Below are 25809 nucleotides of genomic sequence, written 5' to 3' on the forward strand. Positions count from 1 at the left end.
GTAAAGTAGGTTAGGAATATATACCGAAAAACCTAGGTGTTAGCGTGAGACCAAACCGTGACAAAGTGACGTGACGCAGACTGTAGATGTCGCTGCTGTGTACATAGCTATCATGTGTATTGTTTTATCCCGCTTCATACATTTTCTCTGAACCTATTTCCTACGACCACGCGAGCGAAGTAGCATACAAAAAGTAGTATTGTAAAAATAGCAAATATTTTTCAAACCACCCGAACTATAAATAAATATATATATATTTTCCACGTCAAGCTAAAACCCTGTACCTATATATATTTTCAGCTGTAGAAGACGTTTCTCTCTCTCTCTCTCTCTCTCTATTGTTATTCATCCAATGTCTTAACATATGTTTCTATGCAGGGATCGCGCTCCATTCGTCCTCACTCACGACATGGTGTACGTCATCAACGGCGGCGAACGACCCACGCAGCGCTTCCAGCACTTTGTCGAGTTGTGCTGCATGGCGTTTAACATAGTCAGGGCGCATCACGATCATATATTGGATCTGTTCGCACTGGTGAGTCCAGGAGTGACAGAGATAGAACTATCGGGAAGATAATATGTGCGAATGAGATGAGCAAACACTAGTCCACAGTCGCCTTTGAGTACTTATCCAGTTTCTATTGTTCGTATTTCATCAACAGCTTTGGTAACACAATTGTGGCGAATCAGATCTTTATATTGTGGTTTATAATTGTATTTAAACATTTTCGATATAATATTATGTTCTGTTCTATATGTACAGATGGCGATGTCTGGTGTGTCGGGCGTGTCTAGTGCGGCGGTGTGCTACGTCCGAGCCGCCCTGCTGCCGGCCGCCACCAACGCCGAGGCAGCCGCGGCCTTCGCTAGGCTCATACACTCCTCGCTCAAGAGCAAGTACGAATACACACACACACATAGACACGTTAAGATCTTGACCAATTAACTCACACACTCACACTCACTCGAACACGCACACGCACACGCACACATAGACATGTAAAAATACCGCATAATTAAGACAGTATATCTGTTATTACATTAATGTCAGCTGTATGTGTGGTATTATGTTTTAGATTCACTCCTATAAACTTCTTCCTCCACAACCTGGCCCAGCTCCGGGCGAGCGGCGACCAGGGGAACAGCACCTCCGAGCTGCTGTCGTTTATGCCCCGGACATACACGTATGTATTCTTTTGTATCAGCTGTTGCCTTCCGGCCTTGACCCTTACCAGCATGCGTCGGCTATAACCTACATAACACTTTATAAATAAACAAAAACACTATTTAAACGCATACGTTACTGTAACACATTTATTTTAAACATCGTATAGGAATATAGAGATATAAATGTTGCTGTATATTTGTAGCATGGCGCAAGAGGGTCGCCTCGTCCGCGTAGAGTGTCTCAGCTACGAGAAGCGCTACGACCCGGAGAAGCACTACGTGTACGCGCTACGAGTCTACAGACAGGGACAGGCCACGCCCTCCGTCCTGTACCGCTCCTACAAACACTTCACCGAGCTCTATCAAAAGATATGTCTGCACTTCCCCCTGGCGAAGGTCCACAGGTATTATGACAACAAATATATTTAGAAATTATACATTCCTTTAAATTATGAAGCCTCGACTCTCCAAAGGAAAACCAAAGTTCATTACTTTCGGTAAAAAAAACTTTATAAATAATTAATATATGTATACTCCATCCATTTTAATTGATATTAAAAAAAAATACATTGTTAAGATGATATATATATATATGTGTGTGTGTGTGTGTGTATTATTGTAAAATTTTGTGAGTAATAAAAAAGTTTATAATCGTTATATAAGGTTACGCATCACTGATGTCTGTAGTGGCCGCGGTTGGACCAGTGTTGTAGTTAAGGTCAAGGTGTGTTTGTTTGGGTAGTCCTTTGACCCTCGGCCTGTTTAGTTGTTGCCTGTGTTCATTGATCATGTCCCAGCTGGAGTCTGCCTTGAACGTGATGTTTCCAGAGCGTTCTCTCTCGTCTTGAGTATTGTCTTGTGGTGTGTACGGAGGGGGTCCGCTACTTCTGCTTACGGAACTCTCTAGTGTGTTTGTTGAGTATTCCGCTCTCACTGCACGGATTGCGAGCTGCGGTGTGCTCTGTGGCTGCGGTGTGCTTTGTGGCTGTGGTGCGGGTTTTTTCCGTGATTGTGGTTGTGGCTTGCTCTGTGACCGTACTTGTGGCTGTGGCGTGATCTGTGTACGGTTTTGTGGTTGTTGCGTTTGCTTCTGGTCCTGAAGTTGAGACGTCATCTGCGGCACTGCTTGTGGTTGCGGTGGATTGGTAACAGTTTGTGGCTGCCGTTTGGTTTGTGCTGTTCCTTGTGATTGTGGCGAGGCCTGTTTGGCGGTTTGTTTCTCTTTCCCCTTTTTCAGTTTCTCCGCCTTCTCCTTTTCCTTGGCCGCCTTTTTCTCCTGTTTCTTCTGTTTCTCTAAACGTTGTTTTTCTATTTTCTTTTGCTCTTTCGTCTGGTTCTTTGGCAATTGCTCCGTAATATTTGCTGTAATATTTGGAGTGCTTCGTCCCAGGCCGTTATCGTTCTGTCGTTTTGTTAAATTGTCAACGCTTCTAGAGGTATCTGTCGACAAACCGCTCTGTGAAACCGGCAATGTCACCATAGACGGATTTATTTGTCTCGACGGACTCGGAAGCTCGATGTTGCCTGGAAATAAATACAATACGTGTGATTGCGAATAGTCAGTATCGAAAGTTTTTATCTTTAATTTAGGGACTTAACATATAAAATCATATAATCTAAGATATTAATATGTTTTGTAATATTAATTACATTAAAGTAAACAAAACTCAAATATTACCTATTGGTTTTAAAAGAAAAGAAACTATGCCTAGAATGAATGAAGTGCATCTAGGAAAACTTGGACGTGTTATTGACATGGGAATATTTTTTAATATATTTCAATAAATTTACCAAATAATTCATCCTTATTTATCCTGTATGCACCATTGAGGGATAACCCCGGCGTCTCATCGAAGTTGTCAAGTCCACTTCCCTTGCCTGTAGATATTTTGAAATTGGCTCGAAATCCACGAAACCTCAACATTGTTATTATTTATGTTTCCACCTAACAGAAAATATATAAATTATGTCAAAATAAAAATGTCCTAACAATGTTTTATTATGGGAAATATCCACTCCTCAGCGTATTACGAGTTACTCTGAGTACGTTATAAACAGAAAGGCGCGGGTGAGTCAAACGAGTCGCTTGGGTGTTAGATCAGCGCCGTGAGTGTAACTCCCAATTATGACTAACTCTGTATTGTTTAAAATCTTAAAACGTGTTATATCTCATCTGTTTACACAGCCCTATATATTCACTTGTACTAGGATTTCGTTAGAACTTTATTCTGTTATATAAAATATAAAATCTATATATTTTTGAGGGATTTTTTTTCTTTTTTATGATACGCTAATAACTTTTATAAGACCTTAATCTTTTTTATGTATCTATATATATATCTGTTTGTGAATTACGAATGAAAGTATTTTCTAAAGTACACATTATAAGTTTGTACGTAAGTTATTACACGAGACGGTAATATCTAAATAATATCAATCTTATATATGGAATGTCTGATCAAATGTTGATGGGACTTTCATTGGACGATTGATACATACCTAGAGTCAGATACAGGACGAACAAATAGTGATTCTTGAAAGCTGTTCGAATGAGACGAAGCCGGGGGTTATAGTTAGTGTGTAGTAGCACTCACAGTTCCTGATACATATGTTGCACATGCAGAGACCCAGCGCACTAGATCGCTTGTCCATCACGCGCTGATAACACAAGTGTCGTATAAGTAATTGTTAGCATTATCTTATCACAGCTTATCGTTATTTTTTTATTATTGTTATAATTAAAGCGCTCGCTCTATACATATGTTATATTTTTTTCTTAATTCTACTCCAGTCCCGCGTTTCTATATGGTGCAACTGATTCGGTTATTCCGCTCAAAAATCTTATTTTTGAATTTTTTTTTTATTATACAGTAGAACCTTACGAGTCGAATATCAAGGAAGACGCCAAAAAATCGAGTTATAGAGTTTTCGAGTCATGGAGGCTTTCGACTTGACGGATTTTTATTCGACGTAAAGAGGCTGAGATTCATTCTTATAAAATTTGAGTTAGAGCGGTAAAATAAATGAAAAAATCTTAAAATCGGCAACTTATTGTTATCCGAACTGGAGGTAATGAGTCTCAAATAATCGAGTTGTAAAGGTTGGGAAATAAAACATTGCTATGTTCGAGATACAGAGGTAAAATTTAATTTTTCGAGTTATGGAGGGAAAACATGTACCAAAATGGTTTGGAGTGACTCACTATTATTTCGACTAATAGACGGCTGAGATTTCGAGTAATGGAGGTTTTCGTGTTTTAAGGGAAGGGAACAATATATTTTTTCGAGATTTGGAGTTCTACTGTATTTCAATGAAACTAATATATTTTGCATCACTACGCGTATTTTATTATTTTAAAATCTACATACCGTGATCACAGTTGCTGCAAAGTAACCGAAACGTCGGGAGTACGTAGATTTTAAAATAATAAAATACGCGTAGTAATGCAAAATATATTAGTTTCATTTAAATGAATACTAGCGAAAATTTAAGATGTAATTATTGATTGTACGTTCTAGTTGAAAATTATTTAATACTGTTAAAATTATTGTCAGGAATTAAACTTGCTTATAGTGAGATTTTAGTTTATTTGCCTATAAGTATTAAGTTAAATATAAAGTATTCAAGGCAAAAAAATATGCAGCACGAATACATTAAACTGTGGAATTTTTTCTACAACGATATAAGTATATAAAGAAATATTTTACACAAGCGGGAAGTACCTCACGTCACGTGACGTACAACATGTGACCATTTTATACTTACAATAATGGCTTATTATTTCCTTCGCACAATAAACATTGTATCATAAAACTAAATCAGCGAATCTAATATATTTGTATAAGTTTTTATTGGAATAACTTTCTCGCTATAGATATGTTGATATGAAGATATAATATCTTTTATGTTGTGATAAAGTATTACTAATGTGTTTATATATTCCAGCCTTCCATCAGGGCTCCATGTCGGCCGGTCGAACATCCGCCAGGTGGCTGAGCGCAGGTTCGCGGATGTCCAGTCTTTCTTGACCTCCCTGTTCAGCCTCGCCGATGAGATCTCACACTCGGACCTCGTGTACACTTTCTTCCATCCGCTGCTGAGGGATCAACAGGATGTGGAGCCGCAGAGACTCAGGAAGGGTCAGTTTTATATGGAGTCCTTACATATATGATACCGCAAATTATATATTTACTAACATCAGTTCATTCTTGGAACGTGCGTCGAAGGCAGCCTTAGTAGGCTCGTTTCAAATTTGGTTAGGCAGAGAGAGGAGCTTGGACGGTGGAGGTGAGCGTTTAATGCGTTAGATAGGGGCCCCTTATCCTACTTCTGGGTCGCAAGTCCCAGGCACTGTTGAAGCTCCTCTCCCTGCAACGCGATGGACCCGGCACCCGCACGGTCAATCCATGGCACGCTAAGAAGTTTGGTCTCCCAATTGCATGTCTTGCTTGTGCTCCATAACGTCTTCTAATACATTCGGTTCCTGCTGAAATATATATTTTTGTAACACACATGTATAATTAAAGAATTGCTAATATTTTATTCCAGGCGAGTCCGTGGAGGCGGAGTCGAGTGGCCGCGGTTCCTTGAAGCTGTCCGTTCAATACGCCGCTGGTGTTCTATCTGTTCTCATACTACACGCTCAGTCGCTCGCCTCCTCGCAGGGTCAGCCGCCTAACCCTTATGTCAAGGTATTAAGACACATTTTATAATTATAGTAGGTGCAGAACAGGCTCCTAACTATTCTTTATTCGAAAATTAAGAACAATTTCGATGAAGAGTTTACCCCCCCCCCTCCCCCCTCCTGAGAATATATGATTGTCTAGGATTGTATTTATCAGTCTCAATTTTCGTATTTTTCATGTCGTCATTATTATTTGAAAATATAAAAAAAAAGCTTACAATACATTACATTTCAGGTGTATTTAGTACCGGATCCAACCAAAGAAACGAAACGTAAGACGCGAGTGCTCAAACGTAACGCACACCCATCGTTCATGGAGATGTTGGAATATCGCTTACCGCTGGACGTGGTCAAGAACAGAAGCCTGCAAGCCACGGTGTGGCATTACGACTCGCTGCAGGAAAACGAGTTCCTCGGCGGCGTCGTGATACCTCTGAGTTCATTAAACTTGAGAGAGGAAACAGTATCCTGGTATCCCTTGGAATATATCCCGAGATAGTTGCTACTTACCCGCTCCGCTATATGGAGCACACGATTTATCTTAAGATAAACGACTTTGGATACTAAATGTTATAAATATAATAAATAAAATCGATAGAGTCAACAATAGCTTGCGATCATATCAATTTTTATATAAAAAAAAATATTTTTCGGTAACATTTTTCTATTAAATCATGCAGATACCTAGCGACTGTATTGTTTGTATTTCAAAAGGTTACCGACGTGCATTAGAAATGAATTAGCTGAAGACTGTCTGAGCACTGGTCGCTTAAAACACATGAAATTTAAAGTGAACAGGAATCCATTCAAATAACAACCTTACGACAGAATGCTTAAAGTCTATTGTACCTTAAATTTTCTACTTAAAAAAATGATTCTATTCTATACATACTATATCAATACTAAAATAAACTTTGTTAATAATGAAACGAGAAAGTTCCTGCGTAAACTGAAAGTTGATTACTAGAATTTATCTGAAATATGTCAAAATATGTCGGAACTGACTGTATAAGGAGTATCTGATATTCGTTATGTTTCTCGTCTAAATTAATAGTTAATAACATGAAGCCCCCCATACACACACATTTCTTGTTATAATATTATTTATAATGTAATTTCTATAACAACTTTATTTCTGCTTCATTTCGAACTGTTTTGTCTCAGTAGTAAGTTTCCAGTATAATGTCAAACTTCAGCCTCTCAAAGGCCATCCCGCGGACAGCCATTGATCAATCGATTGGTTTATTTCTCACATTCCAGATTATATATATTTTTATATGAGCATTTGTTAATATTTTACGGTCTGTGGTACTTCGTAGCTGACGGATGTCTGTGGAGTTCACTCTATATGGTCTGCGCTATATACAGCGTGTTTAGTTTTTAGATCTGACTGTAAAGGTTTTGAGCGTTCTCTATATGTTAGCTTAGTGTTGCTGTGTTATATTTATCATTTGTGGATTGAATATTATTTTTCTAGCATATGTACATTTATTGGTATTATAGATGCATTTTAAATATTGTATTAATTTCTACTGCCCATTATATTGATCGTAACCGAGTATTTTACCGCTTTTAGTATGGGACGGGTGTTCCCCGTCGCCGCATCATGGCTTCCAGTATTGCTCAAAATAGAAGGAGCATATTTATATAATATAGATAATAAATATTAACTTGTATATAGATTTTAGACAGTTTTGTATGTCCTGTTTGTAATCACCCGATGGAATCATAATAAGCCCTTTTCGTTGTTTACAAACCTGTTTGTATCGGTTTAATAAACTTTTCTAATACAATTTTTGTTTGAATTTTTTTTTTATTCCATATTCAACCCTATTTTTTTTTTATTAATAATTTACTTATTAAAAGTCTTAACACGCAATCACCGCATTATATGTACTTAAGTAAGGAAGAACTTAATCAATTATTGCTTCCTCTCATAATTTTATTCAAATAATCATATCCTTCTCTGGGGAAACTTGTAGTAAATAATGATTAACATCGTATTTTCTCTTCTTGAGACCTTCTTTGCCCATGTAAAAGGGTTTGTTTTCTGTCGTAGGGAGGTAATATATCCCTGGACGGTTGAAATTCGTCTTTGGTCCCAAAACATTTGTGTCAACGCCTCTATAGTAACATTTTCCGTGTCGCGCTTCAGCGACAGAATTACATTTGACACCGACGAACTGATGTCGCTCGTAACTCGCTATGAGCCAGTAGATAGCTGAACGTACATGACTGCACAGTTGAAAGCAAGGTAGCAGATAATCTGAGACCATGGAAGGTTGAAATTCACCTGGAAGTTAACAAATATAAACCATGTTTACTGAGTGAAGCGATCGGAACGTTATACTGCCGACTTAGGGCATTCCTCCACGGAGATGATCTCGGAAAACTGGGTTAGTTCAGTTAACTGGGGTGATTTTTATCAAAAAAAGTAGATCGGACCACCAATCTCAATTGTTGGGCCCGAAAACGGAACCCATGTTCCAAAAACGGTTCCGTGCCAAGACGCTCAGGTCGTTTCATTTAATTCGTACCTCCTTATGTGTACAAAACAAATTATAACTTAGATTTTCTGTGACAAAGAAAAACTTTCACATGCAAAATCTTTGAAAAACTAACCCGGGTTTACTCCATAACATTAAAAATTCTGCTATAAAATTATCATTTGACTTACCGCCGTTAACATAAAAATCGACATGACCAATTGTGTCCGGTATACCGAAACCATCGATGTTAGTGTGGATGGCATCTACTTTGAGAGCGCCGGCAGAATGGAAGCGATCGCGAGGAGGCAAGGAACGAAAACATGGACCTGCTGGGTCTAAACCTGACACGACAAGACAGTCAACATTATTATTTAATTCAAGATTTATATATAACAGGAAATTATATTAAATTAACAATCGTTACACTCAGGGATTCTCTAGAAATTATAAATTTTAATGAACACTGCAAGTCCGGAGTTTCTACGTTGGTTGTTAGAGATTGATATAAACCAATAAAAGCATCCTATTTATAATGTCTTAAGTAGATTAGACGTTTAAAAAGGATATCTCTATTACGTTTCAAGATAATAATCACTTGTTCAATGTCTTATTGACATCGATCAAAATTATTCTAATTGACGTGAGATGTCATTAATTTAAAATGTCATCTGCGGTTAATATTACAGAGAATTGAAATGATTGGTTAGAAAGAAAAAAAGAAAAGATTTATTCCCAAAAACATATATATATTTTGATTATATTCACAATACTAGAAATATTAACTGGATTACACATTAAAAGGTTCTATTAGTGTCACGCTTTTATTGTTTTCACAAATTAATAAAAAAATGTGTTTCTACAATATATGTGACGCTGTCTGTTTGTGTTGCATTATTACTATTTTTAATGGTAAACCATTTAACTTTTGTTTAGCATTTTCTGTTACGAAATTAATGCAAAGACGTAGTGTAAAAAATAAGTTAATCAAATCAACCTACACTTAAAAGGTGCTCATATTTAATTAGTCAGTGAGTCAGTTGGAATTCTTTACAAACCCCCTACATTTTACACACCACAAATGTTTACAATGTTAACTATTTGTTAAATTGTTTCAATCATTATCATACCCTTATTATCTGCGCTGTAATGACTTCTTAAGTTAGTCAATCTTTAGAACGTAGTACTGTCGTCAGTTAAATAATGAGTAATATATTGTATTACATCGCTTTAATGAATATATTAGATGTAAATCTTGATAAACGTGTGATATATTGATTAAAAAAATTAATAGAAATAAAAGTGAAATAACTTACCTGTAAGTCTGTTTGGTTTGAAGTGTGTTAACTCATAGTATCTCGTAGCCGCATAATAAGCTATGTGCGCTCCTAAACTTCCGCCGAGCAGTTCAAGTTTACTATGGGACAAACCTTTGTGGGTAAGATGAGAAAGAAAGTCTCCCAATAAATAACCCAGCGGTTTCGTGAGGCGGGCGGCACTGTGGAATAGACTTATTGTTAGATATATGTAAATACATTTTGAACTAGGAAACTCTGAAAGAGGAAAAAAACATTTACTATTGAAGTATTACAAGTATTGTATTGTATTAGAAAAGATTTTGTAGTGCATACATAGGATAGGAGCGATGAAGGATGGGATATATCTCCATAATGATGACATTACGACCACGCTCCAGGTAAGGTATTGTAAGAGCTCGTACTATAGGAGAAAATGACGCGTCCAGGTAGCCACTTATATATACCTGAAAAATATATGTTAACTTATGAGTAAAACAGTTGGTTATACACTTATTTTTGGTACATTAACTTTTAAATCAATAAGATAAAAAAGATTAAAAAAAAATCATTTTCATCTCGTCTGCCCATGATCACGGTTGATGCAAAACAAGCGAAAGGTGGGAGTATGTTGTTTAAAATAATGAAAGACACGTAGTAAAACCGAAAATTAAAAGTTTTATTTAAAAGAATACTCGCGAAAGTATTAGATATCATTAGGTTAAAAAGGCGTTATAGTTTATAGTAGGTATTCATGAATCATGAGCTATTTAACATCTTAGTATATTTCTCACCAGTGTTTTCTTCTTCAGGTCGATATGCTTTGACACGCACGCTACTCCGTTATAGTCCAAAGGACAAGACTCCTCTCTACTGGCTAACCAGCCCTTGTCGGGACAGAGCACTACCACTCGTAAAGAATTCTTAGTTTCCTCTGATAACGTCGTGTTTTTTGTCATTCCAGGACCTGTGGGTTACATTCGTTATGTTAATATTAACGAAATATGTATATAGAATTGAATACACAAAATGAGATCATTCTCACGTCGTCTGCCCGTGATCACGGTCGTGAAAAGTAACTAAAACGTCGGCAGAATGCAGTTGAAATAATTAAAAAAGGGTAGTAAATCCGAAAATATTCGTTTAATTTCATGGAATACACAAATATGAAAAAATTATTAGGAATTTAGAATTAAAAAAATCATTTATGTAATAATATGTTTAGCTATTATAGTTACGTAAATCGATGTTATTTTTTGAAATCAAGAACAATATTCTAAAGAGGTAAAATGGAAAAAGATATATGTAGCAATAATTAATGCACTGTTCATAATAAAATGTATGTTTTTCTACCGGAACTGACAATGTTTAACGTGATTTTTGGAATTTTGAAATCATGTTATAAATATTTTGTTTGTTTATAATATCGGAATACCCACATTCAGCCATCAAGCCTGCCGGGTAGCCAGTATCACGGCCAGCGAGAATAGAAACACTCAAACATATTACAAAAATAAATATCGACTTCATTTTCAAATGCACAAATAATACAAGCGTGCATCTACCGTATAGGCATAACGCAGACTTGTCGATGAAGTTTCTTAAATTGATGAAGGCTGGCAGAAACATTATTTGAATTAGAGGCAGCGTTCTCACGCAATGTTATGGCTTGATGATTCATCTTTAACGGGCTGGTTTGATTCTGGTCGTCTGTTAGATGCATATAAGTAGGTCTGCTCGCTGATAAGTGTCGGCTAGGGCCAGGTTGGATATATTAAAGATTTTTTGCAACATAGCTACTTGTCTTTTTTATGTAATTTGATATCTGAGTGTCAAGGTTCACTTGTTATATTTTACTGTGCTTTACTTGTATTGTATCATCGATATTTAAACCTAATCAAACGAAGAAATAGTGATACATTGCCTATTATTATATTTTATTTTGTTTATAGTTCTGGATAGATTTAGAACTGTTGTAGAAACATAATCTTAAGGCGCTGGTATTACTCATAGTAACAGAATATTGTTTTTACAATCGAAATATTAGTAGATTAAAAATATATATCACGATAAAAAAAATATTCTCAAAAAGGAGTTTTATATAACATATATCTAATAGAAATAGGAAACTTTTGAGATTCTTACAAGGAGATAAGTTTTTATAACAAAGTTTTCGTGTTGGGAAAACGTTACCATAACCGGTGCTCGGGTAACGAGTTACTGTAAACAACATATAGTAATGTCTGGTGGAACTAGATTGATTTCCAACTCGGGGAAACTGGCTTCACGCGTGAACCTCATCACAATGCGAGGAGATTTTTTCCTGTCGAGTAGAAAGCCAATTATTTAGTAAACGCTAAGAGCGATCTGCGAGCACAGCCAACACCGGTTTTACCGGCAGTGCAACTTAGTACCTCGCGGTCGAAGCGCGCCGACAGACACGTTATACACACGAGAATGTTGTAGAATATCACTCGTATTGAACACTTGACGGAATACTGCGTTTATTTATAAACAATGAATGAATCTGTGAGTGAGGATACTTGGTTATGGGTTCGCGGTGTGTTGAGGTCATGGTTGGAGGATCCCGGAGTGGAGGAGTTCCGGGGTCTGAACATGAGCGAGCTGCAGATGGACCAGGCCTACATGATGGGAATCGCTGATGGGGACGTCGGCGTCTACTCAGTATCAGATGACTGCTTCAGAGTAAGTTATAAATATTAATAAATAAAATTTTTGAAATAACTCGTCGCTGACTAAGTAGTAAAAAATGGATCGTTTTTGCCTTTAATTGTAATTATTTATAAGAAAATATGTGGGTATTTTAACATTATCGAGCTTACTTTCATCTCGCTTGTAAATGTTTAAGATCTAACTATCATAGTTATTGTGTTCCTTTAAATACATTATTATCATGAAAACACATATTTAAAACGTAAAAGACAAAATATTTTAAGTATTCTGTGTATACTTTGTTTACAAAAAATTGTTTCAAGTGTCGACTTGGAACCATTCAACCTTTTTCAATTACAACCTTCGTTGATATCTACCTAATCACGAGCACTACAAACGATTGTGTGGAAAAGGTCGAGTGCTTTGTATGAAATTTTTAAGAAGAACAAAAAAATATATAACGCATTATATTTTAATTGACGACTTCTAATATCCAAATAAAAAAAACATTATTTAGATTCCAGATATTTTATAGCAAAAGTAGAACTATTATTTTTCCGTTTAATTGATAGTAAATTTTATTTTCTACAAAATAATAATATATCGGTTAGTCCGGCGCAGTGCAGCAGAACGTCAATTAAAAAAAAAATATTAATATTTATGTCAAGCTATGAATATTTACAAGCATTCTATTTAATATATTAGACTATATATAAGTGAAAGTAAAAATAGCGACCGAGTAGCGTATTTTTAAACAATATATTTATCATTTAAGAGCAATTTGTGAGTTATAATTAAAGCTCATAACAAAAAATTTACGATGTTACCAATTACAAGAATTACGTGTTTTATGTAACACAAAGGAAGTGGCAGTTTTATCCTTAGTTTTATTGTTAGAAAATGCTAAGTCGATCATGATGCAACTATAATTTTTTTCTGAATAAAGTTGTAGTTCTGAAGTTTTGAGCTATTAAATCTATTTAATTTCAATTGAATCTTCATTTCTTTCATTTACCTCTTAGACTTTATCTCTTCTTTTTGTTCTAACATATTTAAGAAACTTTTTTTTATAAGAATCGCCCGTGTGGTAGATAATATAATATATTAACTTACACGTTCAAAATCTGTCATATAACAGACACCGCTTACGAGGTCCGTATCAGTTAATATTAAATAAATGGTATTTTAAAACGTTACGTGCTAGTTTTAAAACTTTTTACTCAACAACCCCAATTCCTAGATATTGCAGAACGTATTATTTTCTGTAAACAACTCGCTTAACGCAATGCACTTTATAATTGAAGTGAACGTTTTGTTATAAATTTTATAATTTTAGTAATTAGTACGAAATATATGTAACATCCTGAGCCTTCGACGAGACTGTCAGTAATTTAGTGAAGCGATTTCAAATATCCTTCAATTCGCGTGCACAGTCGAGAAAGTCGGTAACTTCGTAAAAACTTTTGAAGACGAAATGTTTAAAATTAAATAATTCACATTATTTTTTGCGGTCGCAGCTAAAACATTTAAATTTATTAGATATTTTTAAACGGATTACCGCGACAAAATCTAATTGTATGCTACCGACTGTAGGTTGATGAACTCCAATTATCAACAGCGATTGACGTACGCCGGGATTCCCGAGGGAATGGAACTTATTCATACGGGTAAAAATTAACCCCAGGAACAATTCAACAATTACAAAACACTGATACATACAAAATATATATTGATACCGAGTACATATAACGTTAATAATAATGAATTACATCAAAAGATAATAAGGAAAACATGTTTAAAATCAAATGTGTATTATTATTTTTTTATTAAAATATGCTTGCGGTATGTGTGTCAAGAATTCCGCACGCGATTGTTCTCGAGTGAAATTACGTGTTGTATGGGAGGGTGATGAAGTTTTAACTGTCACTATACAACACGCAAGTTTAATTGTTGCGTTGCAATAGACTTACCAAACCATGCTACGTACACATTGATTGAATATAGATCGTTTATAGACGGACCGATTTCATAGTCTCCATGTGGAATTTCCGTGAAGCTATGATAATAGTCGATGTCACACTACACCAAAACATTGTTGTTTCGTGAATTCATTACATAACGAGACCGCTTAGTATTTGACCGTTGGAAGACTTGTTGTGTAACATTACCTTTCTCAAAGACATTTCATGTGTAATCGCATAATGCGATGCAAACGACGCGCTTTGAAAAGTTAAGTTTCAACAATAACAGTTAGTGAGTAAGTAATAAATGTTTTGTGAGTTATAAAACTGTCTTAATATTAATTTTCTTATACAACACGATTATAACAATTTCAGGAAGTTAATTGAATATAAAACTACGATAAGAAATTTTGTTTATTTGTGTCCATCGTTTAATGTTTTTGTCGTATGTCGTACAGTGCCCGTTTGAGCTGCAGAAGTCTTTGGATCCCTCGTCAAATAGCTCGTGGATTGTAAGCACTGCCAAGCGTTCAACGTGGAGGGTGTACAGCGGCGCCGACGAACAATTTATAACTGCTAGAAATACTACGTAAGTAACACATTATATATTTGTTTCCCACAGAAATATGAATACTTTTCTGAATTAATTTACTCCAGACTTTTACCATGGACTATTATTTAGTTTTCAAATGCGAAAACCGTTTAACTCTTTTTTTTCTTTTCATTATAATCCCAGTATTTAAACAGATCCATATTATAAGCCCTTATAAATATTGAAAACATGATTAGAAAAAATCTTACATACAATCAGAATCATTATCATGGAAAAAATAAACAAAGGAAATGTCGAAGAGAATAGCTTTAGTATTTTATTGCATGACTATGCATCGAAATCTTTATATTTTAAGTTATTTGTTTGTTCGCGGAAAGAAAGTCTGAACACGATCAGAATAATCAGCTCCGCAGCCGCTTTGAATTCGAAATTATAAAACTTTTACTTAACTTCATAATCACTAAGCAATTCGACATACAAAAATATAACAAGCATAAAACGATATATATACATTTATAATTAAATAAAAAAATGTTCATTGTGGTCTGACAATAAGTCAATAAAATTATTTTCCCACCTCTCTACGCTGGGTTAGTCATCGGACAATAGTAACTTCCTTAATGAAAATACTAAGAGTAATATAATAAATTTCCTTTATATCTTTAAACCAGTTACAATCAGTATTAAGTATTAATTTCGTCGAAATTTTGTTACGCGTAATCCGGAATAGCGTTTACTAGTTATTAGAACTGATAAGTTATAATTGCATATTTATATTGTGACCGTACCATACGCATGATTTAATCTTGGTAAATAAAGAAATATAGGAGTAGTAATAAAAGTCTTTTATTATATAAAATAGTCCATGAAATCAACATTAATTTTGCTCATAATTTACGCCAACCCGTAAAATAATCAAATGTTTAGCACATTTTTAACATGAAATATTTAGCAGTATATAACTTTTACTTACTAAATGTTATTTAGAAGATTTACATCTTATTTTCTTCACAAATAATAACGTTGCTTAAACAAACGTGTTACTGTTACTATTTCTATGTTAAAAATTTAAATAAATGTAATGGCTTTTGCGCAATAGCTAAGTCAATTTTATTTGTGGAAATCCTCCTTAGCGAATTATTTTATAATTGCTTTAATGTAAGTATTTGTGATGTAGGAAACATCGCGTATAAGTGTCTCATATCCAAGGAGGGTATTATTTATTAAAATCTAAAGTTTTTATGTTCACAATATACACAATTTTAAGTAATTCTCCCTTCCAGAGGACTGTTATGCCAAATGAGACCAAATCTGGGGGAGTTCGGAGTATACACGTTAAACGCAACCAGCGAAGGTTGCGACATACGAACGGAAAAGGAACCCGTCGATATATATATGCGTAAGTGATATTTTTCATTAAAACCTCCTTACTCTGGTCTTACAAATTACAATATAAATAGGCACAAGTCCTCACTCGAGTAGCTACACTCGTCCGAGTACTTTATTTATTTACGAATAACTGTTTGTTATGAGTTTGATGAACTTTAAACATTGCCAGTAAAATAAATAGCAGCAGCTTTGACGGCCTCAGTAAACATAAACATATATATGTAATCTAGGCTTTAGATTATACACAATTATATTTTATTAAATGCAATTGAGTAAGAAAGCAAATAGACACTCCGGAGTCGTAAATATTTATCGATACTTCAGCCCTGACTTACATCCTAAAAACATTTACCTTTTTTGGTCTTATTACGGTCGTAAATTATTCAAAATATTGTCGGATTTGACAATAACAACGGCCCGTTTGTAATAACCTTGACATACAAATGATGTCCTCATTTAAAAATCAAGATACTGACACCTTATCTCACGGCCTTAAGGATACTGATTATTGTGAAAATTCGCTATTTTTCTCTACTATATATACGTACGTATATATCGGACTTAACTGTTTAACATTATATATTATAAGAACAAAAACGAAAGTTTATCTGTTAGCAATACCTTTCACAACGTTGGTCGTTGTATTCTATTATATTGTCAAAATTAAATGTCATAGAGTTCATTGTACAATAAATATTTAAACATTTATTTATAACAAAACTTTCAAAATGTAGATCTCAAAATAAAATACTACTTAAAGTCTATTTATATTATAATGCATTTTTTTTTATTCTTTAATGCATAATAATTTAAATGACATTTATATTTTTTTTATTATAACCTGTGTAGACTCCCTTTTATACATCTTTTGTTGTCTATGGAAGAAGAAAGATTAAATTTCGTTCTCAAATTACTCATGTATCTAAATCCCTCTTGTCTCACCTTCTATTCCTTCGTGCACATCTTTATATATATTGGGAGGGTCAGTATCTCAGAACGTTAACATATTTATATGGAACTAAACGACCTTGTTTCTAAAATAACTGCACTAATGATGACCTTCACTATAAAACCAAACAAGTGTATAAATAATCACTTAAATAATATTTTCCTCATTATCTTATACAGTAATGTGGCTATCTTGTTGTTTTGTTTATCAATGGAAATAAATTTATCGTTATTGTTTACTAAGTTACCTGATCTATTCGCCATACAACTGGGACATACAGACGGTATATCTGACTGCAGCGAGTGTGTGAATGTCATACGTCATGATTGTTGAACGGACGAAAGATTAAAACAATGACTTATTATTATGAAGCCATAGCACAAATAAATTAAAAAAATATTATGTCTGTATGTCTCAAGTGTAACTGGGTTAGTGATGAATTGAAAAGAATACAATAAAGTTCTATAATTGCTTATAAAAATGTGAACAAATAATTTACGTACAAAAGGTATTTTATTTTATAAGTACCTAAACAAATAATTAATGGAAAACAAACTAAACACAATTGAAATTACAGCAATCAAAGAGTCTTCTGAATACTTTGTGCAGGTTTTGTAAATTAGGCGCCGAAATACTTTCTCACCACCAGTTTAATTAATTAACAAATAGCTATTACTCTGGTCTCTGTTCATAGTGATGTTCTTAGTTACAACAATTCAACGATTTGGGTATCACCCGTTTATTTCTTTTTAATACAAAATATATATAAATCTTACTGAAATCAAATTAAAACTATTGAACAAGCGTACATTGTAACAATGTCGTTTCGTAATAAATTGACCATCCAAAGTCACGCACTAAGGGACGGAGAAAATTGTGAAAATCTGGCGGATCTAATAGACAGCATTAGATAGAGTGAAAGTGTTATTTCTGGACGTGCAATATTTAATTTGATTTATGTTATTTGTCAATAGCGCAGCAAGAGGTAAAGGTAACTTTTGTCCATCTTTCATTCCTCCTTAATATAACGGTTGTAAAGAATTTGAAACATGACTAGTGTATTTAAATTTTAATTGTTTACAAATCGTGTTTTATTGTTAGGTACTTTCATATTTTTACGGACATGTTGAATCAAATTACCGTCTGGTGACAGGGGCGGATATGTTTGTCGTAAATCTTTTGTTGCGAAGAATCATTTGAGTTTAACGACGGACATTTAATATAGGCGTCTCAGCGGAACTTAGGATGCTGGGATTTATCGAAACCATCACGTGGGCGGAGTTCAAAGAAGGAAGTAACAGTCTTTTATTGTTATTCTATACAAAAAGTTATAGTCACATAAAATTTATTTTAAGATTCAATTTTAAATATGACTGTTCGTTATTAAAGTCAAATTTATATGTCACACTGTCGATAATATTTATTTCTGTCTCCATACTTCAAAAAGAACAGGTCCCAGAAGGCCATCCTTTCTTTATTAATTCTACTTTTAAGTTCTAGTAGGGAATCAATGACTAAATACGGCCTTGTATCTTCTGTAACCGGCGTCCACTTCACCGGCAATAAATCGTTCGTCTCTGGTGTGGGATCGCTGGAAAGTTAAAAATAGTTTTTAATATAATGCATGTATTAGTGTAGCACTATTTAATAAATTTAAAATTACCCATATTTAATGAAGTTCGCCCACATTGTTGTCATACGATCGATCACTATTAGATTTTCAGGACTCATTCTTACTCTGTCCCTTAACATATTAAAGAGATATTTCAATTCCTCCGAGTTTGATGCCTTCCTTTCCATCATGTGATCCGTGTAGCTAAACTCATATTCGTATATTGGGCTCGCGTTTTCATACAATAAATTAGTGATCAATCTCTGTATGGGATGATTGCTATCAAAGTCAGTGTCGAATTTTTCTAAATCCGCCTCTACGAGTCTTGATACAGGTTCGTCTCCGATATAAAAATTCCTTACGATTCTCACAGCATCTTTCAGTTGTTTTTCGTCGAGATTGAAATTATTAACGATCTTATCATAAAATGGATCCCCTTTGAAATAATCGTTTCCGTAAACATTCGTTAGACCTACGTGTTGGTTTCTGGTTTCACCTATTAATACTGGAGTGTTTCTTACTTTATTTTCATTTGATAATGAAAATGGATCACTCTCAACAAAGTTGCTGATGCCGCTGAAAGATTTTTCTTTGCAAGGTCTAAGATTTAAACGCAGTTCCACTGCAGCGGCTGATACAAGCTCATGTGATGTTTTTGCGAGGAATTTCAAAGCTTCCTCATTGCTGTCCGTGATAAAACCTAAGTGTCTCGACAGCTTTAGTGCTGCTTCTACGTCCCCTTCTGCAAATGTCCCGACGGTCTGAGGGGAGCCACTTTCTGCGATTATTTTGTCGTATAATTTTTCCTGATCCGAATATAAATGGAGCAGTGCTGAACTTGCGCCAGAGCCTTGTCCTGCTAGAGTTATTCTGTTTGGATCACCCCCGAATGCTTGAATATTATTCTTTATCCATTTCAAAGCCTGGTATTGATCTTTAAGTCCCTGGTTTCCGGGCACAGCGGGGATGTCGAGACACATGAAACCGTATGCTCCCAAACGATAGTTGATTGTTACCACAATGATATTCTGCTTGACTAAACTCTCTGGATGGTACTCGCCACCATAACCCAATTCAAAATCACCACCATGGATCCACACTAATACCGGTAAAGGATGTTGGCTGCTTGCAGCTGACGGTGAAAAAATGTTCAGACGCAAACAATCCAAAACCTCATCACGGCTCCTCCCTGAGCTTGGCTCGTAAACAACCGATTGTGGACATTTCGTTAATCCATAGTAAGCGTTATAAATAATTTTACCGAAACCAGGATGTTCTTTCGCCGGCTACAAAATGAATATTAACATTAGAAAATATTTGTATGTACCTATGTCTTTATTTAATGCAAACTTTACTCACACCAAATGGGTTATCGGGGTCGACCAAGCCATATGGAATTCCTAGAAACGAGGAGTAACTTCCATCACTCGATCTCAAACCACGGACGAGTCCTTGGTCCAGTAAGACTAGAGGGTCAACCCTCGGTTCAAAACAACTAGCTAAGGTTACGCCGCACAATAAATAAAATACAAAAAGATTCATTTTAAATATCGATATGTGAGATCAACTAACTACGATTGACACTTTCTAAGTTTACTTTGAAAATGTGGAGACGATAAAAACCGTTTGACATAAATATCGTGATGAAGTTATCTAGATGGATTTTTGTTTTATCGATTATCTTAAGTACTCGTGATTATTATAAGTACTTTCAAAATGGTTACAAAATGTGTTATGCCTGGCCTTTAATTATATAATATGTGCATTTTATTATTATTATATTTATGTACTATATTAATATGGATAGCTCGGCAATAATTTTATATTTGCTAAGATTGTTGCTTGTCTTTTTAAATAAAATACCGTCACCGGTCGTGAGTCGGGCGCCGTTGTTATCTCACGTCAAGTGTACTAACCATGGCTGTGCCTTGTGAATGTCAGCTTACGGAATGTGCGTGATCTGGCGACATTGGCATTGTCTTGTCATTTAATATTAAAGATTCAATAAAATACAATGTCAAGAAATGTCTTCAGAGACAGCTTACTTTATATATGGTGATTAATAAGTACTTAATTAAAAAGAATATCATTTTCTTACAATTTTTTTGCTTCTTTCTTTTTTTAAACTCAACGGTTATTTTTCTTATTAGCAAGAAAATTAAATATACATCATAGAATGGTTCTATAATGTAAAATGTTTAAAAGCCCTTATTTTTTAGTATATAATAATAAAGCTGTGGTTGCGAGCTCGTTATAGATGCATTATATGCAAACGTTACGTCCTATAATATTTACGTTAATTTTAAAATGTTTCTAAACTATACGTATTCTAAATAATATTGTTTATTTTAGCTCTGCTCCTACTATTAGGAGTTCTGATCGGGGCGTCGATTCTCTATGGTGTGTTGAGGCTCATCATGTCGAGGGTGAGGAGATCGGCCAAGTTGAGGTATGGAGATAAGGAACTTGCCCTACAGCAACGTCTACGAGCTCTGGACACGTTTCGAGGGTAACGTAAATTATAATAAAGACAGATATATTGCGTAATAATTCCTCACGAGAATACTTGCATAAAGTATCCGTATAATTTGTTATTTAAGACCGAAATGAGTTTTGATGCGCCGGTAATAATTTCCTCAGACAAGCTCAGCTCGAACTGCAACCGGTCGCCATATAAATGATTGCCCGTAACTGGTTCTAGTTATATTTTCAAAAGCTTCATAACAACTTCAACTTTAATTGCAATCATCGCGAATATTACGGATAAATTAACTTTTTATTATGCTCGTTACCCATACTCGTATTACGTTAATGTAAATACGTTTATTTGATTGATACCGACGTTGTTAACAAATGGTGTAAAAAAATAATGTGGTAAGTGACGTCATCTGTCACCTTTTATCTCATGCGGGATATACATTTCTTGATGATCTTGATGTTTTGATTAGGTGCTTTACATTTAGTGTTGAGAGATATCGAAATGAAAGTGTCGGATACTTCACAGAATTATTTCTTTTAATGCATAATTTACTGATTTCTAAACAAATCAGACTAATATTTTTAAGAATTTTCTTTTTTTATTTGCCCAAAATAATAATAGTAAATAAAGCATTGGCTAAAGTTAAAATTAAGAATGTAAAGTTAACAATTACGAAACAGAGCGACTGACAGTTAGATATATTTTGGTATAAAAGTAAAATGTTAGTATTTCATTAATAGGATAGCTATCGTTTTCATGATATTTGTGAACGATGGTGCGGGAGGGTACTGGTGGTTGGAACACGCCACCTGGAACGGTCTCTCAGCTGGAGACCTGGTGTTCCCCGCCTTCCTCTGGATCATGGGAGTCTGCATCCCATTATCAATAAAGAGCGCCTTCGCTAAGGGTATACCCAGGTGGAAAATCGTCCTACACATTTTTAAGGTAAATCAAATACTATATTTTATCACTATACGAAGAGAGAGATATAAATATAAAATTAATTCGTATACTAAATTTCGAGTGATTTATCTTAGAAGAGTTTTTAATTCGTGTCCAATATCTCTACATCTTATTTCGCAAGCTCATACAGTTAAGCATTACCTCCGTATAACGACGTCCGACTTTACATAAACTTGGTCTACAGTCCTCGGAGAGACTGGTTTTTGCTCGTTAACTATTTGTTTACATTAAGGGTGCGTGAGTCGAACGTTTAGTAACCAGCCGCCATTACATAAGGTACCGCCGCGCCGCCATTTTATCGCATCAAATTGAAAAACCGATAAGATAATAAACTTTTTTTCCGATGGATCTTCTCTCGTGATGTACTTTTAAAAATATTGGTTTATATGTATGCATTCTATTAGTAATAAGACAATTTTAACAATTTTTATTTTTAATATTAAGGCTACGCTGAGAATCATGTATACAGTTTAGAATGTACAACGACAGATTCATTCATTTTTTAATTTCATATCATCTCATTGAATTTAAGTATAAAAACTATTTATAATAAATTATTCCTGTTAATGATCTTGGTTATTCTGCTTTACCTCTTATTTCAACCGTTCGCTAGTTAATTATAAACTATGATTGTCAATTATGAATGTTTTTTTTATGCCGGCTCACATCTCTGCTCTCTAGGTATTTATTTTTGGGGAATTTTTAATTTATTATAATTTCCTGTTCTTGTTAGCTCTTATAACATTCTCTTACTGCTTCTTATCTTCGTTAAGGTTAATATTATGATTGTTAATGTTCAAAGTGATGTGATATTTAGTCTTATTCGATTGACACGTCATACATTTATTCACTTTTTTAAATAAGGCTACGTGCACACTAGATGTAACAACTAGTAGGATCTGTATCCCGTTTCCTTTATCATAACTAATATGTTTGTTTCAGCGATCATGCATTATGTTTCTACTAGGAGTGTCTCTGAACACGATCTACGGTTCTAACTTGTTGGGTGAACTGCGTATTTTTGGCGTCCTGCAGCGACTGGCCGTGTCTTACCTCGTGGCTGCGGGTTTCTATGCCCTCACAGCTCCGAAATACTACACACCTCCAAGGGTTAGTTTATCAGAAATATTGATAGTCTCTGTTTTTGCATTTAAATGATTTTAAAAATATTAATGACAAAAATATAAGAAATATTTGTTGATTAAAACAACGACGTATATATGTAAGACTATTCGTATTCAGTGTGGTTGAATATCTTACTATTTATCAAAGAAAAAGAAAGTGCAGCTATATACAAAAACACGTTATAAAACCGATAACGGAAGAGATAGGTAGCCTGACGTGTAGTGTAGACTGTAGATCTTGTTCTCAATAACGTGCCTAGTCTGTCTATTGACAGGAAAACTATTTCAGTGCCCTTAAAAATGTACATTTTTCTCTTTATTCATTGGTTGGTTTGCATTAGGAGAAAGAGCTGAGTTGTAGCCACAAACAAACAGCATTTGATTATGTCGTGTTGGGATTATTAACAATATTAGGTAAACAATTTCTCAAGTGATAAACTATTGATATTGTAACAGATAAAGTATGGCCAATTTAAACTTGTTGGTTTATATCTGATAGGTTAATTAAATAAAGAAACGACATTAGTTTTTATGCAACGTACATAGTGCATTAAGGCAAAACTTTACATTAATATAGTTTTTATTTTTAATGAGTATCTTCGTAACTGTAAATGAGTACACACATATATATGTCTTTTTTAATTTGCTTGACGATATTATTGGTGCTCGCGGTAGTTAAGTATACTTGTTAAGTAATAAATTCAGTATATTGAACGAGTGCTTTGCTCGTGTCTCCGTTAGGGTGCTTGTGGACAAGCTCTAAAGGACGTGCTGTCGTGCGCTTGGTGCTGGGTGCTGGCTGCAGTCCTCGTGGCCGCTCACACAGCCATCACCTTCATCATACACCACCCTGACTGTCCACCGTGAGTGATGATGATGAATATTTAAGTGATCTCATACAATAGTTATGTAGATGTCGTCTGTCCGTGATCACGGTTGCAAGTAACCGAAACATCGGGATCATGTTGTTAAATATAATTATAAACGCATAGTAAATCCGAAAAATATAAGTTTTATTTCATATAAGAGTGACAAGATGAAGGCATATTTTTATATTTTAAGCAACTAATATACAACGACACAAACTCAGTACTTATAATATGATTTTTAATTACGTCACAAATATGTTAATTGAAACCAAAATATGCAATGGATATTTTTTGGGTTTTCCAAGCATTTATACATATGGATTATTAAAGAAATAAATGTTAAGCATTCAGGCGAAATTAATTTTTAGAAAGAAACATAAAAAAAAAATATGTCACAATGTGTATGTCTTTATGATGTGTCTAATAATACTCGCATTATTAGGGGTTATCTTGGTCCTGGCGGTAAACACGATGACTGGGTGTCTCCGGAGTGTTCGGGAGGAGCGGCTGGGTTCATTGACCGCTTACTTTTAGGAGACCGACACCTCTACCAGAACAGCGACGCTAGATCTGTTTACGGAGGTCCAGTGACTGATCCAGAGGGTCTGTTAGGTTGGTCGATAAAACTATATATTGTGTGACTTCGATAATGCTTTTGTATTCTAAATGACTATCGTAATGTATATGTACCTTAAATTTAATTACTGTCTGAAATAAAACAGAATCTAACTGCAAGTAATTAATATTTTTGAATACAGAGTGAATAAAAGAATCTGCAAGATGCTTTATAACGAAAGTATCTCTACCAAATCAATATGACATATATATTTTTTAATACCTATCAAATCTTTCTTCATTGTTCAATAAAAAACCGAACAATAACCGGAGCATAGTACTCCGAGAAGTAATAGATTTTTTAGCTTCCAAGTAAGTCATCTTGTGAATTCTCCAGATTATATTTCCTATGTTTAAAATGGTATGAAAATTGTTTATGATACTTAAAACTTTATTCAAATTAGAAGACAAACCCTACCTTCCTAGTGGAAAACCAATTAGACAGCTACGAATTTTAATCAAAATATTCTCTAGTAGCATGCCTCACGTTTGATACGTAATATATCCTAAGCGGTATGTCGCAGGATGCCTCACCTCCGCGGTTCAAGCCCTGGTCGGCATCCAAGCCGGCGCCACTGTCCTTCTCCAACGTTCGCACAAAGCCCGGGTGTCTCGTTGGCTGGCCTGGGCTCTAGTGCTAGCTCTAGCCGGGGCCCTACTCGCTGGATTCTCGAGGGAACACGGAGTGCTACCCATCAATAAGAACTTGTGGTAGGTGTAGTTGGCATGTGTTTAGACTATTTTATATTTAAAATACTATACAGAAATAAGAATTGAATGTTCATAAAACTATTATATTCAGGTGTGTGTGTAATATTGATAATGATTTGATAATTGAAAGCAATACGAACAGTTTTCAAAAAAAAAAAAAAATTGCCAAAAGACGTGATGAAAAAACTGGCATGACATTTAGTCATAGGCCTGCTAGTTAATTATTTATTCTCATTAATTGTCAGTTGTTTATTTCTGTTGGCAACAAAACCTCATAGG

At 34.8% G+C, this 25809-nt stretch overlaps 5 protein-coding genes across 6 annotated transcripts in view; 2 read left to right on the plus strand and 3 right to left on the minus strand.

The window, feature by feature from the left end:
• LOC116766602 (phosphatidylinositol 4-phosphate 3-kinase C2 domain-containing subunit alpha) overlaps positions 1-7644 on the plus strand; it is a 21496-nt gene extending 13852 nt beyond the window's left edge. For both annotated transcript variants that reach the window (XM_032656516.2, XM_061522873.1), the window contains exons 27-33: positions 379-535; positions 764-897; positions 1077-1184; positions 1371-1571; positions 5113-5306; positions 5716-5858; positions 6087-7644. In XM_032656516.2, coding sequence (XP_032512407.2) covers positions 379-535; positions 764-897; positions 1077-1184; positions 1371-1571; positions 5113-5306; positions 5716-5858; positions 6087-6350 — 1201 coding nt within the window. In that variant the 3' untranslated portion in view covers positions 6351-7644. The remainder of the gene's footprint in view (positions 1-378; positions 536-763; positions 898-1076; positions 1185-1370; positions 1572-5112; positions 5307-5715; positions 5859-6086) is intronic.
• Positions 1301-4642, minus strand: LOC116766603 (bromodomain-containing protein 4-like). The gene is made up of 3 exons (XM_032656518.2): positions 3667-4642; positions 2959-3112; positions 1301-2691 (listed from the first exon to the last, which is right to left on the minus strand). Exons 2-3 carry the CDS (start codon positions 3089-3091, stop codon positions 1832-1834), a joined length of 993 nt encoding a protein of 330 aa, XP_032512409.2. The 5' UTR covers positions 3092-3112; positions 3667-4642; the 3' UTR covers positions 1301-1831.
• Positions 6511-11203, minus strand: LOC116766604 (lipase member H-like). Its single transcript, XM_032656519.2, has 6 exons — positions 11072-11203; positions 10427-10599; positions 9969-10099; positions 9654-9835; positions 8529-8681; positions 6511-8144 (listed from the first exon to the last, which is right to left on the minus strand). Exons 1-6 carry the CDS (start codon positions 11160-11162, stop codon positions 7798-7800), a joined length of 1077 nt encoding a protein of 358 aa, XP_032512410.2. The 5' UTR covers positions 11163-11203; the 3' UTR covers positions 6511-7797.
• The window catches only part of LOC116766354 (heparan-alpha-glucosaminide N-acetyltransferase), a 16129-nt gene continuing 1511 nt past the window's right edge, over positions 11192-25809 (plus strand). The window contains exons 1-9 of the mRNA XM_061522874.1: positions 11192-12338; positions 14725-14855; positions 16103-16218; positions 21122-21278; positions 21989-22193; positions 23154-23321; positions 24077-24198; positions 24647-24816; positions 25344-25530. Of these exons, the coding sequence (XP_061378858.1) occupies positions 12150-12338; positions 14725-14855; positions 16103-16218; positions 21122-21278; positions 21989-22193; positions 23154-23321; positions 24077-24198; positions 24647-24816; positions 25344-25530 (1445 nt within the window). The 5' untranslated portion in view covers positions 11192-12149. The remainder of the gene's footprint in view (positions 12339-14724; positions 14856-16102; positions 16219-21121; positions 21279-21988; positions 22194-23153; positions 23322-24076; positions 24199-24646; positions 24817-25343; positions 25531-25809) is intronic.
• On the minus strand, positions 18446-20388 carry LOC116766522 (esterase FE4-like). Its single transcript, XM_032656404.2, has 3 exons — positions 20129-20388; positions 18821-20055; positions 18446-18748 (listed from the first exon to the last, which is right to left on the minus strand). The coding sequence occupies exons 1-3, from the start codon at positions 20309-20311 to the stop codon at positions 18553-18555; spliced, it is 1614 nt and encodes a 537-aa protein (XP_032512295.2). The 5' UTR covers positions 20312-20388; the 3' UTR covers positions 18446-18552.

Source organism: Danaus plexippus, chromosome 15 (assembly GCF_018135715.1).
Source record: "Danaus plexippus chromosome 15, MEX_DaPlex, whole genome shotgun sequence".
NCBI lineage: Eukaryota > Metazoa > Arthropoda > Insecta > Lepidoptera > Nymphalidae > Danaus > Danaus plexippus.

Excerpts from the sequence above, each read along its gene's own strand:
- LOC116766603 (XM_032656518.2), bottom strand. The coding sequence starts at position 3,091 with ATGTTGAGGTTTCGTGGATTTCGAGCCAATTTCAAAATATCTACAGGC. Across the intron at positions 2,692-2,958 it reads AAATAAGGATGAATTATTTG|GCAACATCGAGCTTCCGAGT; the intron begins GTAAATTTATTG and ends ATTTATTTCCAG.
- LOC116766604 (XM_032656519.2), bottom strand. The coding sequence starts at position 11,162 with ATGAAGTCGATATTTATTTTTGTAATATGTTTGAGTGTTTCTATTCTC. Across the intron at positions 10,600-11,071 it reads GGCAGGCTTGATGGCTGAAT|GTCCTGGAATGACAAAAAAC; the intron begins GTGGGTATTCCG and ends TGTAACCCACAG. Across the intron at positions 8,682-9,653 it reads CAAACCAAACAGACTTACAG|GTTTAGACCCAGCAGGTCCA; the intron begins GTAAGTTATTTC and ends TTGTCGTGTCAG.
- LOC116766522 (XM_032656404.2), bottom strand. The coding sequence starts at position 20,311 with ATGAATCTTTTTGTATTTTATTTATTGTGCGGCGTAACCTTAGCTAGT. Across the intron at positions 20,056-20,128 it reads ACCCCGATAACCCATTTGGT|CCGGCGAAAGAACATCCTGG; the intron begins GTGAGTAAAGTT and ends TTCATTTTGTAG. Across the intron at positions 18,749-18,820 it reads GCGAACTTCATTAAATATGG|CGATCCCACACCAGAGACGA; the intron begins GTAATTTTAAAT and ends TTAACTTTCCAG.